An 18,082-nucleotide genomic window follows, 5' to 3' on the forward strand; every position below is an offset into this window, starting at 1 on the left:
GCATTTTACCAGTTCAAATTTTCGGCTAATTTAGTTTTCAGGTCGCATGACCGGTCAAAATATTCCCACAATATTTATACCTAACCATTCGTTTTTCTATGTACGAAAAAAAGTCTTCAAGAATTAAATTAAGAAAGCTTCTATAGTTATAATTTTCAACAATTGTATTATTTATTAAAAACACATCTCAACCATTTTAAATGTAGTTTAAATCACAAAAAACTCATCCTTAAAGTTATAAACATACTTACTAAAATCAAATTTATTGAACATTTTTAATGCATTACATTAGTTTCAAATTTAGTTAAACACGTAAGATTCTTAGATTCGTACGGCAGTGGTTTTCAAATGTACGTCAAGAAATATGTTGACCCGGTTATTATTTACCACACTTACGCCCTGAAATTTCTACTTCCGAAATTTTAGCCTACCATATCCTACACGTAATGGACCACAATAGCCACCGTACCTTGAATAAATACTGTTATCATTTTGGAATATTAGTTTGTCGTTTTGTAGTAAACAACATTAGATAAAAATGCAAGTAAAACCATATTGAACTAAATATTTTTTTACATTTAGAAGTTAAACATTTTTTCATGTTTTTACATTTTGGCTTTCAGTTATGTTAAAGTAAAAAGTACATGAACTTGAGTTACCTTAATTTGAGGCGGGTAAAGTTTACTTGGGTTCAAGTTTAAACTAAAACCCCCTTAAGTTCTAGAACTTTAATTTTAGAAAATTGTAACATAAGAGCATGCAAAAAAGCCGCAAAACACAATTTTTAGAACCACACCCTAAAATAAAACCTATTTAAACTTCAACCCATTTAAACTTGAACTAGACAAACATTTGTTTATGTTTGTGCACCAAGACTTGTACATTTTTTTCCTAATTTCTTAAACTTTAAAAATTAAAACCTGAATTAACAAACAAACTCATTTATTATTATATACAAGGAATGCAAATTTATTAAACAGAAACGAAAAACGCAAATAAATTTCCCAAACTAATAAAATCAAAATAATCAACATTTGTTTAAAAATGGTGACTTAACAATTTTATCAACAATTACGTGACAAAGCCTTAAGTTACGTCACTGGGCAAAACAAACACCAAAATTTGACGCACGCACTTACGTCATATTGCAATTGTGACGTCACCAAAATGATGTTAAAAACAAAGTTTTTTAACAAAGAATTACGACTTGAGCGCGAAAAAAACAATCCTTTATTATGACGTCATGATACACTTCGTACAACATCAATGATATAATGACGTCATCTTTTTGCAAATTTATTCGGTTTGAGGTGGCTGGCCATCCAAAGACATCAGAGACTCAACGGTTTCGAGGGGAATTCCCTTTTGCGAGTCAAGCGGAGCGGTGGTTCCGTCTTCTTGGGTGACGTAGATTGTTCCGTCTTCCGACTGAGATAATGTCGTCCCAGGCTAAAAAAGTTTATAAAAAATTTAAATAAAAGAATACAAAATTTTTTTTTAGTTTTGTATTAGTTTTCACCCCAAAATTTGTATTGCTAGTTTTTTCGCATATTTTTTATTGTTTAAAAACAATCACCTACCTGTGACATCACAAGTCCTTCAGGTGTTTGTATCAACGTATAACCTTCAGGTACTTCAATAAATTGTTTTTCATCTCCAGTTCCTATTTGGATTATTTGTGTTCCACTTGAACTTGGAGCAATAATGGTGTTCTCACCATTCTCAACCAGAGCGTCTGGTTCTGTGGTTTGTTGAGGATCAGTGGTTTGTTGATCTGGGTTTGGTTGTTGATCAACTTCCATCGCTGTTGTAGTTGTCGCAGCACTAAACAAATTCAAAATTTTGGTAAAATTTACTTTTTTTACAGACTGACTGAAATCTAATTTACATTCACGTTATTCTTATTATTTCTAAATAAAAAAGCTTGGTAAAAAATAACCTTAACCAAGTTTTACAGAATTGAAAAATAAATGAAACTGCCATTTTAGATGCGCTGCTAAATTATCGCAGGCAAACAATAATTGGGAGTTGCGAGCATACCATAACAATTAAAATCCCAACTATAGAGTAGACTATAAACTAGTTTTTATAACTACCTTTGATTAGTGGAAGCAGCAGTAGTAGTTGTAGCAGCTTGTTGAACCCCATTTTCCTAAAAATAAAATACCAAAAAAGATTTTAAATAAAGGAACATTGGGCCAAAGATTTATTACAATAATTTAAAGATAAACAAATTGGTTTATTCACCAGTTTAGGAGCCTCTGTGTTATTTTCTTTCACTTCAGCATCAGCAGATTGTTCTGCAGTATTAACATTATTAACTGCTGGGCTTTCTACTGATTGTGACAGACTTGTTGCTTCTAAAAACAATTAAAATATAAAACTTATAAATATTCCATCAAAAAAAATTATTTAAAGATTTAAAAAAAATAAATAAATAAATTTTAAAAATTTAAAACTGTCTTGGAGAAAAAAGAAATTTAATATTTTTGTTTATTTACAAACATCTGCGCAATGATAACAATGTCGAGGTGTGAAAATGATTAAAAAATTAAAATGTTTACACAACTAGTTTGTAAGCCTACTTTTTAGTGAACATTTCTCTAAACATTTACTCACTATTTTGCCTCTGGAGATAAGTAAAAGAAGAATTTCGCTCATAAATAAAGTAATGACTTACTTTATTACAGGTTAGGGGTATATTAACATTTTAAGTTATTTTTATTGTGTGTATATAAATGCCGTTAATATATTAAAAGCTTAATTGGCAGTATATATGGGTTGTAAAATTAAAATAAGGATTAATTAAAGTAACTGTAAAGGTCTATAGTCAAATTATAATATTTTAGATTTTGTGTTTTTTTTTGAAGAAGAAATTATAGATTATAAGCAATTTTAATTATAAATTAATTTTTTTTAAAGTGTAATTAATATTAGTAATATTAAACTGAATAATTACCAGTAGTTTGTGAAGTATTAGTAGCATTGCTAGTAGTAGAAGTTGTTGAAATTTCAGCATTTTTAACTTGTTGCTGAATCTAAAAATAATAAAGTTTTAATCAAGGATCAAATAAAATTGTATTTTCTTTACGAGATTTATTACCCAAGGTTATATTTAATACAGTTTTACATTTAATTAATATTTATTGATTTCTAAAAACCAATAATAAGGTGTTATTCTAATTAAGCATACCAATTTAAAAAATACTTAGATAAAGTACTAAACATAAATCCATACTGCGAAAAATAACACCAAGAAAAACTTTAAATTTACAAATTGAAACTAAAAATAATCCAATCAATTTAACAAGAGATATTAATAGGACAATAGGAGTAAATATTGCCCAATACACAATAAACAAATATAATCAAAGAGACAAAATCAATAATATAGGATCTATATAATCCCGTTGTTGACCAGATGGTATTGATTAAATATTTGGACAACTCAGATTTATTTTCTTTTTAATTATCTTGTGCAGTAGGTAGCAAGTGTACCAAAAAATTGATTTTAATTTAGAAGAAAAAATTTTCAAGTTTATTCAAAATAAAACAAGTTAAAATTTAGGTTTAAATTTTTACTTAAATTTATTTTTTAAACTTGTTGCATAGCTTGAAAGATTTTTTAAATAAATTACCGCATTTTTAAAATATTTTTAAGAATTAAAATTGCAAAGTCAAGTTGAATTAACTAGAGAGAAAAAACATTTGAACTATCAGCGACCTTACTTTAAATGAAATAGCACGGTAAACTAATTTTTAGCAAATTCATAAAAAATAGCAAAAAAACGCATAGTCTGAATTTTTGTAGAAAATCAAGAAAAAAATTAAATAAAAAAGAAATTTTAGTAAATCTCAAAAAATTTGGCATGAAACAACATTTTTGAGTACAAAATAATCAAGAAATAGAAAAATTGTTTTTTCAATGTCAAGTAAAAAAAAACAAAAGTCAAAATGTTCAGGTTGAAATAGGGTTAAAAGAAGTTTGATTGACAGCTGATGGGCGGGACTTAGACCAGAGAGGAAACCAGAAATCAAGGTTGAAGCATAAACACTCGAGCACAAGTTTGCTTTTTATGCTAAATCTGTTTATTTACTAAATAGAGTAAATATTAATGAAAAATAACCTGTGCTTGGGTTTTGTTTGCGATGCTTTGTCAACTATTTCCGAAAGGAAATAATCATTAAAATTTTTATTTTAAAATTAATTTTTTTTTTTCTAAGTTTTAATTTTTTCTTAAATTAATATTACTCTAGGTTTTTTGAATATTAATTTAATTTAAAATTTTTTTTAAAATTATTTAGGTAATCTTTTAAAATTTTATTTTATTTTTAACAAAACCCTTTTTTAAATTGTGTATTTAGGAATTGCAAATAATTCAAACAATATTTATTTGGTTTGTTTATTTTATTTGTTTGATTTCCTAATCATATTTGTTTGTGGTTACCGATGTCTGATCGTAAATTATAGCGCACAACAATCAATACCAATTTCTATCATTACCAAGGAATGTAGTATGGTCACAATTTAAAGTAATTGTAGTTATGGGAAGTTTAGTTTAAGAAAATTGAGAAAACCGCGAGGTTTTTATACGTGTGAAAAAGGAAGGAAAATTGTTGGTATTTTGTGACCGCAATTTTGTAGATTTATCTGATATTTAAATATAGAAATAAAAATTCCAATAAATATACAAAATAAATATTTGCATTTTGGGAAAAATTATACAAAAAAAAACTTTAAAAAATAATAAAACCTAAAATTAAAGTTCAAAATTTTCTACTAGTTATTAGAACTTGTTACCTACTAAACTTCTGTTAACACTTGTTTTATAAGACTAATGACGTCACTTTTAATATATATAACCCACACAAAGATAACATCATGTTTAAAACATTTCCAAATTACCTTGGACATGAAAAATTATTTTTCACCTTAGTAAAAGTATTGCAAGTAGGTTTTAAAACCTTATGTAAATAACTATAATGATTTCACAAGGGCACACTAAAATTGAGAGAGACAATAGGAGAGAGGCGGGGAAAAAGGGAGAATACAGGTGGGTATTTATTTAAGGGCAAAAAGATGTTTCAATTTACAACTTGCTTTTTAGTTTTAAGCATATGAAGGGTTAGGTATATGTAGTATATTGTTTATTTATATATATACATGTGTGTAAAAAAAAAATTTTTTTTTTTAAATTTTAAAGGTTAGTTTTTAAATAACCAATTTAGTTTAAAAAAAATAAAATAAATATATATATAGATGTGTTTTTAAACTTAAATTTCAGGTGATTTTTTTTTCTAAAAATATTATATTTTTATATTTTTTAATTAAAAAAATAACTTAAAACTTCGTTTTTTTTTCTAGAAATTTAAATAATTTTTGATAAAATATAAAAATGTTGCAAGTAATATTGTTAACAGTATTAAGTATTAACCTAGTGCTGGCTCAAGCTGGAGACCACCAAGTAAATGCAGGAAAAAGTTTAAATGGAGTTTGTGATCCAGGGTTCAGGTAAAATATTATTAAAAAATAATTAAAAATCATTTTTTATTTAATTTAAAAATTGTATTATTAAATTATAAGTTAAAAAATTATTAGGTTAAAATATTTTCTACAAATTAATATTTTATTTTTAAAAATGACAAGTAAAATGTAATTTAATAAATTTGATTTTTAATTTATTTCTTTTTAACTTGATAAGATCAGGAAGTTAAAAATTAAATTTTAAAAATTTAATTTAATAAAAATAATCATTTTAAGGAAATAGAAGTCACAAAATTTCAAGATTGCCATTTCCATGTTTATATTAAATAAAATAAAAAGTTAATTTAAAATATATTTTTTTTTAAATTTTTAAAATAAAAAAAATATTTTTTTTAAGTCCTCCAGTAAAATATAACAATTAATATGCATTACTAAACCTCAATCTTTAATCAAGTCATCTATATCAACAAAAAAGTCAAAAATTACAACAATAAAAAGGAAAAGTGTGATGTATTGGCTCACAACAAAGCATTTATTGGCCACAGATTTAAAGATTACAAAGTTTTATGCCTAATTAAACATGTGGCTCATTCATTTTCATTTTTAAGAAAAGTTGAAAAGTTTAGTTTCCCCTTTTTAAGTGTCATTCAAAATTTCAAAATTTAATTCCTTTACCCATTGTTTATGATGTAGTCAAAAAGGAAATATTTTTTCCCTTATTTTTGGCAAAAATTTTCGGTTTATTTTAAATTATTATTTTTTTTTTTTTTGAATTATTTTTCATTTCCTTTTCCATTGTAGCTAAAATATTATTCAAACGCGCGCGACTTTAGGAAATTAGACACTTAAAATAACAACACTTTCTTTCCTAACATAAGAATTCAGGACTTAAAGATTTAAACCTCAATTCAGTTTAAGAGATTAGGTGGAAAGAGTTTTAACTGGAAATTTAAAAACTTTTTATTAGAAATGTAGTCCACAAAAATACATCAAACTTTTTTATAAGTATTTTTAAATGCTTTTTTGCCAAAAATTAACCATTTTACCATAAAAAAAATTCAAATCAAATAATTAATAAAACCAACTTTTAACCTTTTTTTACTATAGAATGTTGTAAAAATATTCAAAAAAAATTATTTATTTTTAGGTTTCAGGAAAATGTTGGTTGTACTGATGTGAATGAGTGTTTAGAGATGGCCCCATGTAAAGTTGGACAAATATGTAGAAATTTATGGGGGAGTTATCTTTGTGTTTGCCCACATGGGTACAAACTACATGCTGCATCAGGTGAAAAATTGTTTTCTTTTTTTTTTCAAAAGATTTTTTTAATTTTTGTAAATTTTTTGCAAATTTTTTTTATGTACAATTTAGAGTTTAATATTTTATTTGATTTTTTTGTAAGGTGAATGTATGGACATAGATGAATGTGAGATAGGATATTGTGGTAGTGGAGAACAGTGCATCAACACAATTGGATCTTTTGATTGCATGTGTTCACGTGGTATGACCAAGGTAAAAAAACTTTATTTACTTTTTAAACAATTTATAAGAAAAAAATACAAAAATTTTTGAAGAAAAAATAGTGTCACCAACCTAACTTAAAATCTGAATTATTAAAAAGAATAAAATAATGTTTAAAAAAAATAAATAAAAAAAATTTACAAAAAAAAACAAGTTTTATTCCAAAATTTTAATATTCTGTAATTTTTTTTAGATTGGTCGATTTTGTCGTGATATTAACGAATGTACCCAACATCCATGTGACAACAACCAATACTGTATCAACACAAGAGGTAGTTACAAGTGCAGGTGCATGGCAGGGTATACTGATATGTTAGATGGGAGTTGTGCTGATACGAATGAATGCAACCAAGGAATGTGTGGAGGTATAGAATTTATTTATAGAACTTATGTAATTGGGTTTAAATGCTTGGTAATGTTGTTGGTCTGATGTAATGCTATTTTGGGATTTAAATATAAGTTATGTAATGGGTTATATTTATGAAAAAACTACACAATCCTAAAATAATATATAATCGAAAAAGAATTTTAAAATGAAAAAATTCTCCATACATTTAACAAAAGACCTAAAAAAACATTAAGAACAAAATTCTATACATTTTTTATGGTTAAAATATTTAAAAAATGCGCCTACACAATTTTTCAATAATGGGCAAAATTCCACACATTTTACATTTTATGTTATAATAGTTAAAAAGGTAATTGGTTTATTTAGTAGATAGAGAAAAATGATATCAAGATATCGTAAAGTATAATTTGTTGATATAATAACATTGACCTGACTATGCCTAAAACTTATCAACTAAATCTAATGTTTCCAAAATAAATGGATTATAAGATAAAATGTGAATGGGATTACAGCGGAAATAAAATGATTTGGAAACATAAAACTTCCGCCTAAGACATTACATCATTCAATTTCATCAAACGTTTAACATATTAACATGATAAAAGCATTAAGTATGCCTTAAACCCTATAAATCACAATAAATGGCCTTAAGGTTTTGAACAAAGGTTGAATGTATGCCGTAAGACAATATATCATTGTTATTTAGGATTCAAAACTTGGTTGAACCAGATTTAAAATGCCATTCATAAAAAACTGTCAACTTATGTAAACTAAATATATTTTTAGCTGTAACGTAATAGATATTATAGTGAAGTAAATATGTAAAATGTCAATATTTTACCTTTAAATATTATTCAAAATTATTTACTTAAAATACATACACAAAAAAATAACTTTTGAAAATAAATTTTTTTAGATAAAAAATTAAAACAACATTTTTTGAAATATTATAGAGCACAAAATATGAATTTTATTATCAAAATATTATAACAACATGAGATTAGAGAGTGAAAATAACCTTAAATAAAACCATGAAATTTAAACATATAAACACAATACTTAAGCATGTTTACTATTTAGATTCTAGTGTAAATAAACTCGAGCAGTTTTAACAAATGAGGTTTTCACCTTTCAAAGTGTTTTTCTTGTAATATTTAATGATTTTAATGACCATAAACAATAGAAATTAATAAAACTTTTTAATGCACTAATTCCCATATAAAATAAATGGCATAAAAAAAACTAATTTTTACAAAAATTAAAATATTAGAAATCAATTTTAACACATTAATTAAAATTATAAACCAATAAAAAACCAAAAAAATACCAAATCAATGTTTAAAAAGACCACAACAATGTTTTTAGTTTATGAAACCAATTATTTTAACCACAATTTTTTGTTCCCAGCAACTGGTGAGGAATGTAGAAACACGATGGGAGGATATGAATGTATATGTAGTGTGGGTTATACTAAGACTACAAACGGAAGATATTGCACGGATGTAAATGAATGTGATTTGGATATGTGTTCTGATAACTCAGAATGTATTAACACACATGGAAGTTTTTATTGCCGTTGTCACAGAGGATATACAAAAAATAATGGTAAAAAAATTTTGAAAATAAATTTAGAGTTAAGGATTTAACTAAAATACCAAACAAAATTTTTTGTAAGAATTGATTGACAATTCTTATTCAAAGTTGAAATAATTAAAGAACCATTAAGATTTGTTTAATTGGCAATTAAGAGATGCCCACTTACTACTAAAAACAAACTAGAGCCAAGCGTTTCCAACTTTTTTTTAATTAATCAAGGATTAGGGCTGAAGATTTATGCTTGAGTACTGATTTGGAAACGCTTAAATCAAAGTTAAAAGCTTTGTGCTGAGATGAAAGACTTATAAAACAAACATTAAAATCTTAAGTTACTGAATCCATAAAAAGAGGGAATTTACCTTCTATTTCAAAAGGAATAAAAGAAAAGACTGACATGACCTTTATTTGTCATTGCTAAAATACACATATAACTTGTAGTTTTTATGAAGATACTTTTGCAAAACAAAATTTAAAAAATCTGATTTTCCAAAGTTTAAAACATGTCAAGGAACTGTAAATTTTAATTGAACATTTTTTATGTTTTTAGGTATTTGTGTTGACAACCAAGATTGCAGTTTGGGAGAAGGAACAAAATGTCAGTGGAGATGTCAAAACATGCCAGGAACATTTCAATGTGTTTGCCCAACAGGGTGAGTTAAAAATTTAATCGTTTTTATGACAGTATTGACTCGAAATTTAATGAACTACAAATTTCTTTTCCTTAACATGCAATTCAAGATAAAGAAAGAGTTGCAATTAAGATAATATCTTTGAAAACCTTCAATGCAAAAACTAAAGTCAAAATGAAACAAATTTAGTGTTCAATTGCTTGTTTTAGATATGACCGGTTAGATTTCGCTTGTATTGACAAGAATGAATGTGATCTCAACAATAAGATGTGTGGTCATGGTCGTATGTGTGTCAACACACACGGGGGCTACAAGTGTGTGTCTCCTACACCATGTCCGTCAACAACTTTCTACCGAAAACTCATGAAAACTGACGAGTTTAGCTACAGTCAGGTTAGCACCAATACTTGCAACCGAAAACGCTGCAAAAGGGTAACTGACGACCACACCATGTACGCTCAATGCAAAGCCATGCCATTAAGTGTGTCACAACATTATATTGACATCACTACTGGACTAATCGGACCCAAAAAACTCCTCAGAATGAAGTTCCCAGCAAGACGACGAAGACAGGAATACAATTTCTCAATTGTTGAAGGCGATATGACTATGTTTTACCTACAACAGCCATCAATGTACCAGCCCAATGCTTATTTAATGTTAAATGGAACGACGCAGGGACCGGCTCAGCACCAGGTTAAGGTCGATATGAGTACGTACAACAGAAAGGGACAAATGAGAGACAATAGAATGTTGTCGATCACAATTTATGTGTCACAATACGACTTCTAAACTATCTCACTGAAATAAAGAAAAAAAACTTTATCTGTAAGGTGTAATTTATAAGTACCGCCAACAACACGAACGATTGTTTTTTGCGTTTTAAACATTTCCGGAGTTTTTTGCAGACTTTTATAATTTCCTGCCAGTTCTATTTTACAAACAACACTTTTTCGAGGCAATTAAAGTGGCTTTGACTGGGTATTTATAGAAGTGCGAAAACTATTCTAAAAACTGTAACTCCCTTTTTTGGAATATTATAAAAATAATGAAGAAAATTGCTTTGAGAAAAATGTCGTTAACTTCAAAATTGAAAATTACAAAAATTGAAAAAAAATAACCATATTAAATTAATGTTATGTAATGAAACAGTGTGAACTAATGATAACTTATACATTTCAGCATATCTATTTGTAAATAAGAACATTTGAATGTCTTATTATGTGTGCACACTTTTATTAAGTTTTTTATTTAATGATTTGTTGCAGTTATTACCAAAAAATAAAAAAAAATTTACAGAAACCTTCGACCTTATGAGAAATTTTCATAAAGTGAAAACAAAGTCTTGGTCCAAACCTAAAGTGCTCGGATAAAAGGCTTTTGACAAATAAATAAATTTTGTTGTAAATCAAAATATTTACCGGACAAAAATGCAGTTGACCTTCTAAAAAAAGCCCGAATTTTTGTGACAACAATGCCTCGATTCTGATGTCATAATAAAAACCGATCAAGCGTGATACAGGGTCTAGTGACTGCTAACAAAACATTGAAAAAGAATTCCTAGCTCACTGACAGAAGGCTTGATTGTGATGTCATAATAAAACCTTACAACTACAAAGCTTAGAGAGATATCTAAAGAATTTACAACACAAAGATCAAAAGATTTTGGTTTCCGCCTACATGTCACGCTTCACTTCACATCACTATACCAAAACTTACAAAATATTTTCCGCTGAGCAAAAAGACAATTTGCCTGAACTACTGATGACACAAAATAATTAGTTTTTTTTTAATTGGAAATAAACAAATAATTATTTTGCAAATTTGAAAATTTAGTTTGTTGCAAAATATTATTTACTAAATCAACAAAAATGACTAAATACCAATGGCATTACCCTTTCTCTGTCAAAGTAATTTAAAAACAAACACAGAAAAAGCTAGTTGAAAAAATAACTAAAACATATTTGAGTTGGTAGAAGCCTGTATGTTTACAAACCTTTATTATATATAAAATAAATCTAACCTCAAAAATCAGCTCTTTAGGGACCTCTTATGGCACATATAGTAAACTAATTCTTAACAAAGTTCAAACTAAAATTTAATCTATATATATATTTTAACCACAATATATCTGAACTTATTTAAAAAAAAGCAAGACATTGTATAGAAAAAAATAAATAAAATCTTAATAATTAAATGTTTAGATCTTTGTTGTGGTACATAAAAAACTATTTATCAACTAAGTCAAACCAAAAATATCTGAACTTATTTTAGAAAAAGGCTAACATATCAGATAAAAACTATGACTATATAACTACATGTAGTATGGCTGCAAACTTATAAAAAAATATAATAAAACTAAACTTACCGTGTTGTTGATAGATTGAGTTAAATGCTCCTGAGAGTCAAGTAAATTGATGAAAACATCTTCCAATTCATCTTCTTTCAATCCAAGTGCTCTCGCCAACTAAAAATTTAAAGTTAAGCTTATTTTAAAAACAATATTGAGATCTTTAAGCTGTTAAAAATTACATAAAATTACTTACAGAAAGCTACATAACGCAAAATAACTTAAATTACCAGTTAACTGCAATAGTTTAATAGGTCTTTAAAATTTTTAGCCAAACGTTGTTCAATTAAATTTAAAAACAAATAAAAAATAATAAAAACTTTAAATTAAATTTTTACCTCCTTGCATCGAACCTTTACATTGCTCTTCTCTTTATCCGAATCATCACTGCTTGTATTTGCTACTTTATCCTCATTCTCCTCGGTCTTTTCACCTTCAGCGACCTTGTCGGTGACCTCTGTGACCTTGTTATCTAGGACATCATCAGAGAGAAGCTTGGTACAAACTGCTTCCTTATATTTCTCAGTAAGACGTGAAACATATCGATGTAAAGCTTCGTATTCTTTGTAAACATCAGCAAAGTAAACTCGACTTAACTTATTTTTCTCAACCTTAATAAATAATTTAAATATTAATTTATTATTAGTAGGCACAGATAATAAAAAAAAAAAATAAACAACGTTTAAAAATTAATAACTGCTAGATAAAAAAATCCAAAAATAAATCAAGAATAATAATAAGCTATTGAAGATTTGTATATAATTAAATTAAGTGCAAAACTTTAAGTTAAAAATAAAAATCCAAGTTCAAATTTACAATTTTTATCCACAACTATTATTAAAAACTAAAATCTTACTTTCATAAGCAAGAACTCCCACAGTGAAAAAACTCGAGCCAAGTGAGGTAATGCGACCTCCATAATTTCATCATTTGAGCAAGCACTCAGCAATTCTCGTAATCTATTTTTCCTTCTTGTTGAAATTGCTTGCTCAATCGAGTTTAATACTGGTTTGGGTGGCTAAAAAAATAAAAATTCTGAGTATTAAGTTAAATTAATAGTTTATTAAATACAAATTTAATTTATTTAAACTAACTCTTTAAAAAAAATCAATTTATCACAAAAAAATATTAAAAAAAAGTTACAATGATTGAAAGTTTATTGTAATCTCCATCATCTTTGTTGATTTCCTGTCTTCTTAAAGCATCAATTTTGTTGGCATAAGTATTTGTTTTCTTGAACCCACGCTCGAGCGTAGATTTGTTCAAAGAACCTTGGAAAAAAATTCATAAAAAACCTTTAAGTTTTTTAAAAATAAATAAAAAATAAAGTTTTAAAAAAAAAAATAAAATTTTAAATATAATAAAAAAAAATATTTAACAAAAAATTTCAAAAAAAATAATCTTTTTACCTGGTGGTCTTCCTCTTCTTCCTGGCACATATGTTCTTGGTTGTTGTCTTATCATTGAAACTTCCCCATCCTCTGTATTATCAGCATTTGGAGATTCAAAGTCTTTGGCATGATAAGGCTGCTTTGTGGTTCGGCCATACCTAAAAACATTTTAATTTAGTACTTTTTTGCCAATAAAAATAGGTAAGTTTTTTTGACATGGTAAGATTTAAAATAAACCCAAAACCCCTATTGGAAAGATTTAAAATAAGTAAAAACCCATAATCTTTTAGTTTAAATCCCTTTTTTTTATTAAAATAAAAAAAAACCACCTTGTAGTTGATGTTGGACTGTTATTAGGATCATAGTCAGGTGAGAGATCTTGATCAAGGGGGTCAATCGATTTACGGGGTCTTCCCCTCTTTCTAGGAGGCATTAATGGGGCCATTGGTGTCGTTGTTGTTCGTTTTACACCTCCTCGATTTGAACTTGCAGGCCGAAATACAAGTCGAACATTTGGGTTTTCCTAAAATATAATAAAAGTTTCAGTTAAAAAGTCACAAATCATTGAAGATTTTATAGATTACAAGAAAGGAAATAAATAATAACCTGTAGAGACTTGAGTTGATCAGCGGTAATCTGTGATTGGTGGATTCTGATCACCTGACTTCCATCTTTTCCTATCTCAATTTTGGGCATCAAATTTGCTAAAGCAGCTGGAATCTCAGGCTAAATAAAAACAAAAAAATTTCCTAGGTAAAAACTTGCTTGAGATATTGTTTAGTAAAAACAGATTAAAATCTAAAGATTTAAATAAATTTTAACAAGAAATAGTTTGTTATGGTTGATCATTTTACCTTCTTGTTTTGAACAACAGGAGTGTCCTTGACGGCCATTTTAACAACCTGGGGTTGACCTTGTCTTATTACAATCTTTTCTTCATATCTAAAAAAAATACCTTTTATATTAAACTTTACATTAAAATATGATTTTTAAAAATTAACAGAAATTCATCAAAAATGTTTCAAGTTTTAAAACCTACACCAATTTAATCCAACTTTAAAAATAATTTTTTTATATATATAAATGTTAACTTACTTATACCCTTCAGGTAAGTTAGGTTCGGCTTCACCACCTCTTGCCTTTATCTACAAAAATATAAATTGCAATTACAATATTGTAATTATTTATATAAATATATACATACTTTTTTAACATATTATTTTAAATGATTTTAGTTTATATATCATACCAAGAGTTGTTGTGCTTTTTCGTATTCTTTTTGTCGTCGAACATTATCAGCAAGAGTTTGGACAATTTGAGAAGCATTATTCTCTGTTGCTACTTGTGTGGTTTGGGTTTTAAACTCAGTTAAAGTATCTGCAGCACCCTCTGTAACAACTAAACATAAAAATATTTTAAGGTTAGACCAAACGATAATGAAATAAAAAAAATTTTAACAGACCTATTAAAAAAGTTAAAATTTCAGAAAAAATATAAAATAAATAAAAATTAGTTTTAGTTGGTATTAAAAATTAAACAATTAAACTGTTAATATGATAATAATTTTACCAGGATCAGTGGTAGTTGGAGTTATAGTGGCCACTGGTTCAGTGTTGTTTGTTTCTTGCACTAAAGTTGTAGCATTAGTTGCTGCTTCTCCTCCTGCAAACATATCTATTTGATCCCCACTCTGAAAACAAATCCAATCAAATATTAAAGTTGATGTCCTGTTAAGCTTAAAAGTTTCTAAATAGAACATTTTCTTAAGGTAGAGGCTATATAACATGAATTCCATTTTAACTTTATAAGAACCACCTTTAAATATTTACAAAATTTTTATTTATTAACAACTAAAATAAATATTGACCTCTATCATAGCTAGTTGTTGTTCAGCTTCTTGCTCAGCTAAATGTTGTTGCAGAGCAGCTTGAACTAAGGCTTGTTCCTCAGGACTTAAATCTGATTGGTTAATGAGAGTTCCATCAGCTGTGTATAACACCGAAGGGTTGGCTGGATCAAATTGTAAAGAAGTTGTCACAACCTGAGTAAAAAAACAAATTTAGAGTTTATACTATTGTTGATTTCGGTAATATTAAAAATTTTGCAATATCTTATGCTAGAAAAAGTTAGCTTTCATTTAAAAATATTTATTTTTTTTCTCACCTGCTCTTCTTCCATAACTCCGGCTGCAGCAGCTTCTTCTGGTGTCATGGTAACATACTGAACCTCTCCACCCTCTCCTTCAACACTCGCAAAAGTCGCTGCCTCTCCATCAACATTTGTTGTAAAAGTCTGACCTTGTGCATTTGTAAACGTCGCTGTGTCGCCTGCTACACTCGTAAAAGCTGGGTTTGCTTCATCTACTGTTGTAAATGTAGCTGATGTGACCTCGCTTTCCGTGGCAGTTACGTTGGGTAAAACTTCCTGGGCCGGTGTTTGTTGTTCAATAGTGGTCATTGTCTCTGTTGTAAGTGTGGAACTCTCACTAACTATGTCGGTGAAGGTAGCTGTTTGGTCAACATCAACGCTGTCGAAAGCCTTCGAAACAATATCATTTGTTGCTTCGTCGATTTTTATGACATCTTCAATTGGTTTTCCTAATGCCACATCACCTGGAAATATTTCACAATTTAAGAAAAATAATAGTTTAGTGTAACATGAATTCTTTAAAATTGTCATAATTTTAAAGAAAATAGGGTGAATATTTACCAATTACTGTTCCCTCCTGAACCTCTGCTTCAGTGGTGTTTATTTCAGTTGAATCCATCATTTAAGTATTTAATACAACCTCATACAACCTTAAGTCTACAAAATAGAAACCATTATTTTAATACTTGCTATTTTTGAAAATGAAAGTAGATTATTGCAATATTATCTAAATCTTGGCAGTGACAAAAATAATTTAAAAAAATTGTTCTTGGAAAGAGTTAGCAAGTTAAAATATGATTTAAAGTATTAGCACAAACAGTGGTAGCTCTTAAGAAGTATGAAAATAATTGTTCTTGGTAGTGGAATACAAATAAAGAAATAACAAAAACAACACAACGATAACTATCTTCGCTTCTTAAAACCAGAAGTTTTAGATTTTTTCTTTGCAGATTCAACTTTAATTTTTGTGTCCCATTTGCGCTTGCCAGCGGGTGAGGCACATGGCTTTACTTTAAAGAAGTCATCAAGTCTGCCTTGGGTGCTTTTTTGGCGACTTTTAATAATTTTTTTAATTCCATTTCGGATTCGATCCTCATTAAATCCCTTTTCTTCGCACATAAACTTTACTATTCCTTCTTCATCAGGTTCTGCCCATTTTAACTCAACATCATCAGCAACAGCCACATCAGGGGTTAGAAACAATTGCCTTGCCTCCTTATAAACCCAACCTTCAGGAACAGTGTATTTTTTTTGGTCAATGTTTTTTAGGATTTCGTCAATACTTTTGTATTGTTTAATAAGATCATAGGCTCGTTTAGGTCCTATTCCTCGAATCGATCCACAATAATCACAACCAAGTAAAATACACAAGTCAATAAACTGTTCGTGTTCCATCTCCATCTCTGACAAAACTCGATCGTAGATGAATTCTTGAATTGGCATTTTGCGTGCTTCACTGAAAGTCATGTGACGTAGAAGACGATCAGAATGAAAAGTTAAAGCATCCATATCTTCTGTTGCAGTAGCATAAACTTTACCAGCTTTAACTAGAGATGCACATTGAGCTTCAGCTTCTGTAGGTGCTTCTACAACAGGGATTCCCATCAACCGAAGAAGCTTTTTACAATCGTCCATATGCTGTCGAGTCACTTTGACCAATCTTCGAGAAAATTTCTCAATGTCATCTGCTTCTCCAGCTTCTTGAGCTTTGGCAAGCTGCTTTTCTGCTTCTTCCCGTCTCTCGGCACGCTTGGCAAGCTCTCCCGATTTCATTTGAGGTGGTTTTCCATCAAACACAAATGCAGGTTTGATTCCGTTTTCCATTAAACGAATAGAGCGATAAAATAACCCGGCAATATGACTCGTAACCTCACCCTCATCATTTGTAAGTTGATTACCATCTTGTCTGATTGCGATTAGGAATTGATAAACGGCCATCGAGGCATCAATAGCAACTTTACGACCAAAATAACTTTTAATATCATTTTCCTTCACGGCTGTTGGAGCCTTATCACAAATTAATTTAGATAAACCAAGAATTCCCATTCTAATTATTTTTTTACACTACAAAAAAATCTACAAAAAAGGAATTTTAATTTTAAAATCATACAAATACTTAATTATTTTTAAAACATGTAATTACCGAAGAAAATAACCCTCAAAATAAATATAACTTAAAATTGAATTAAGAATCTATGTACCGACAGACTAAAAAGCACGTATTAAAAGAAAGACTTAGGCAGACAAAAAATTAACTTGTCAGCTTGTTTAAAACAAATTGTCGGACAGTTTCAAAATGTGGGTAAGGCATATGTACATTGAATTAAAGTAAAATAAAAATGTATTAAAACATATTTGAAAAAGTGTAGCATATGTTTGCAAAATCTAAAGTATTAAATTTCATTTAAAAATTTATCGAAAAGCGGGAAAAGTAAAATTAATCTTAAAAAATTAGTCATTGCTTTTCAATATTAAAAATAATAAAAACAAGTCTGTTTATATAAAAAAAAATTATAATCAAATATTACAAATGATTTCTGATTTTTCTGTATTTTTATCTTCTAAACTTAGGTCTTCAATTATTAAATAAAATGCTTTTCTTAGCTAGATTTT

General features: G+C 28.0%; 3 protein-coding genes across 3 annotated transcripts; 1 reads left to right on the top strand and 2 right to left on the bottom strand.

The window, feature by feature from the left end:
* Positions 1-951: 951 nt before the first annotated feature.
* On the bottom strand, positions 952-16,128 carry LOC145752298 (uncharacterized). The gene is made up of 19 exons (XM_082568557.1): positions 16,031-16,128; positions 15,485-15,933; positions 15,189-15,362; positions 14,891-15,011; positions 14,571-14,719; positions 14,417-14,466; positions 14,176-14,263; positions 13,928-14,047; positions 13,651-13,844; positions 13,340-13,479; positions 13,074-13,201; positions 12,787-12,948; positions 12,269-12,541; positions 11,949-12,047; positions 2,960-3,038; positions 2,248-2,360; positions 2,097-2,152; positions 1,581-1,824; positions 952-1,449 (listed from the first exon to the last, which is right to left on the bottom strand). Exons 1-19 carry the CDS (start codon positions 16,089-16,091, stop codon positions 1,297-1,299), a joined length of 2,853 nt encoding a protein of 950 aa, XP_082424683.1. The 5' UTR covers positions 16,092-16,128; the 3' UTR covers positions 952-1,296.
* LOC145752301 (EGF-containing fibulin-like extracellular matrix protein 2) lies at positions 5,370-10,873 on the top strand. The gene is made up of 7 exons (XM_082568563.1): positions 5,370-5,512; positions 6,633-6,772; positions 6,888-6,997; positions 7,200-7,371; positions 8,763-8,960; positions 9,499-9,601; positions 9,790-10,873. The coding sequence occupies exons 1-7, from the start codon at positions 5,397-5,399 to the stop codon at positions 10,370-10,372; spliced, it is 1,422 nt and encodes a 473-aa protein (XP_082424689.1). The 5' UTR covers positions 5,370-5,396; the 3' UTR covers positions 10,373-10,873.
* On the bottom strand, positions 16,126-17,539 carry LOC145752303 (flap endonuclease 1-like). The gene has a single exon (XM_082568565.1). It carries the CDS (start codon positions 17,513-17,515, stop codon positions 16,373-16,375), a length of 1,143 nt encoding a protein of 380 aa, XP_082424691.1. The 5' UTR covers positions 17,516-17,539; the 3' UTR covers positions 16,126-16,372.
* Between the last annotated feature and the right edge of the window lie 543 nt (positions 17,540-18,082).

The sequence above is a fragment of the Corella eumyota genome, chromosome 5 (assembly GCF_963082875.1).
Source record: "Corella eumyota chromosome 5, kaCorEumy4.1, whole genome shotgun sequence".
Lineage (NCBI taxonomy): Eukaryota > Metazoa > Chordata > Ascidiacea > Phlebobranchia > Corellidae > Corella > Corella eumyota.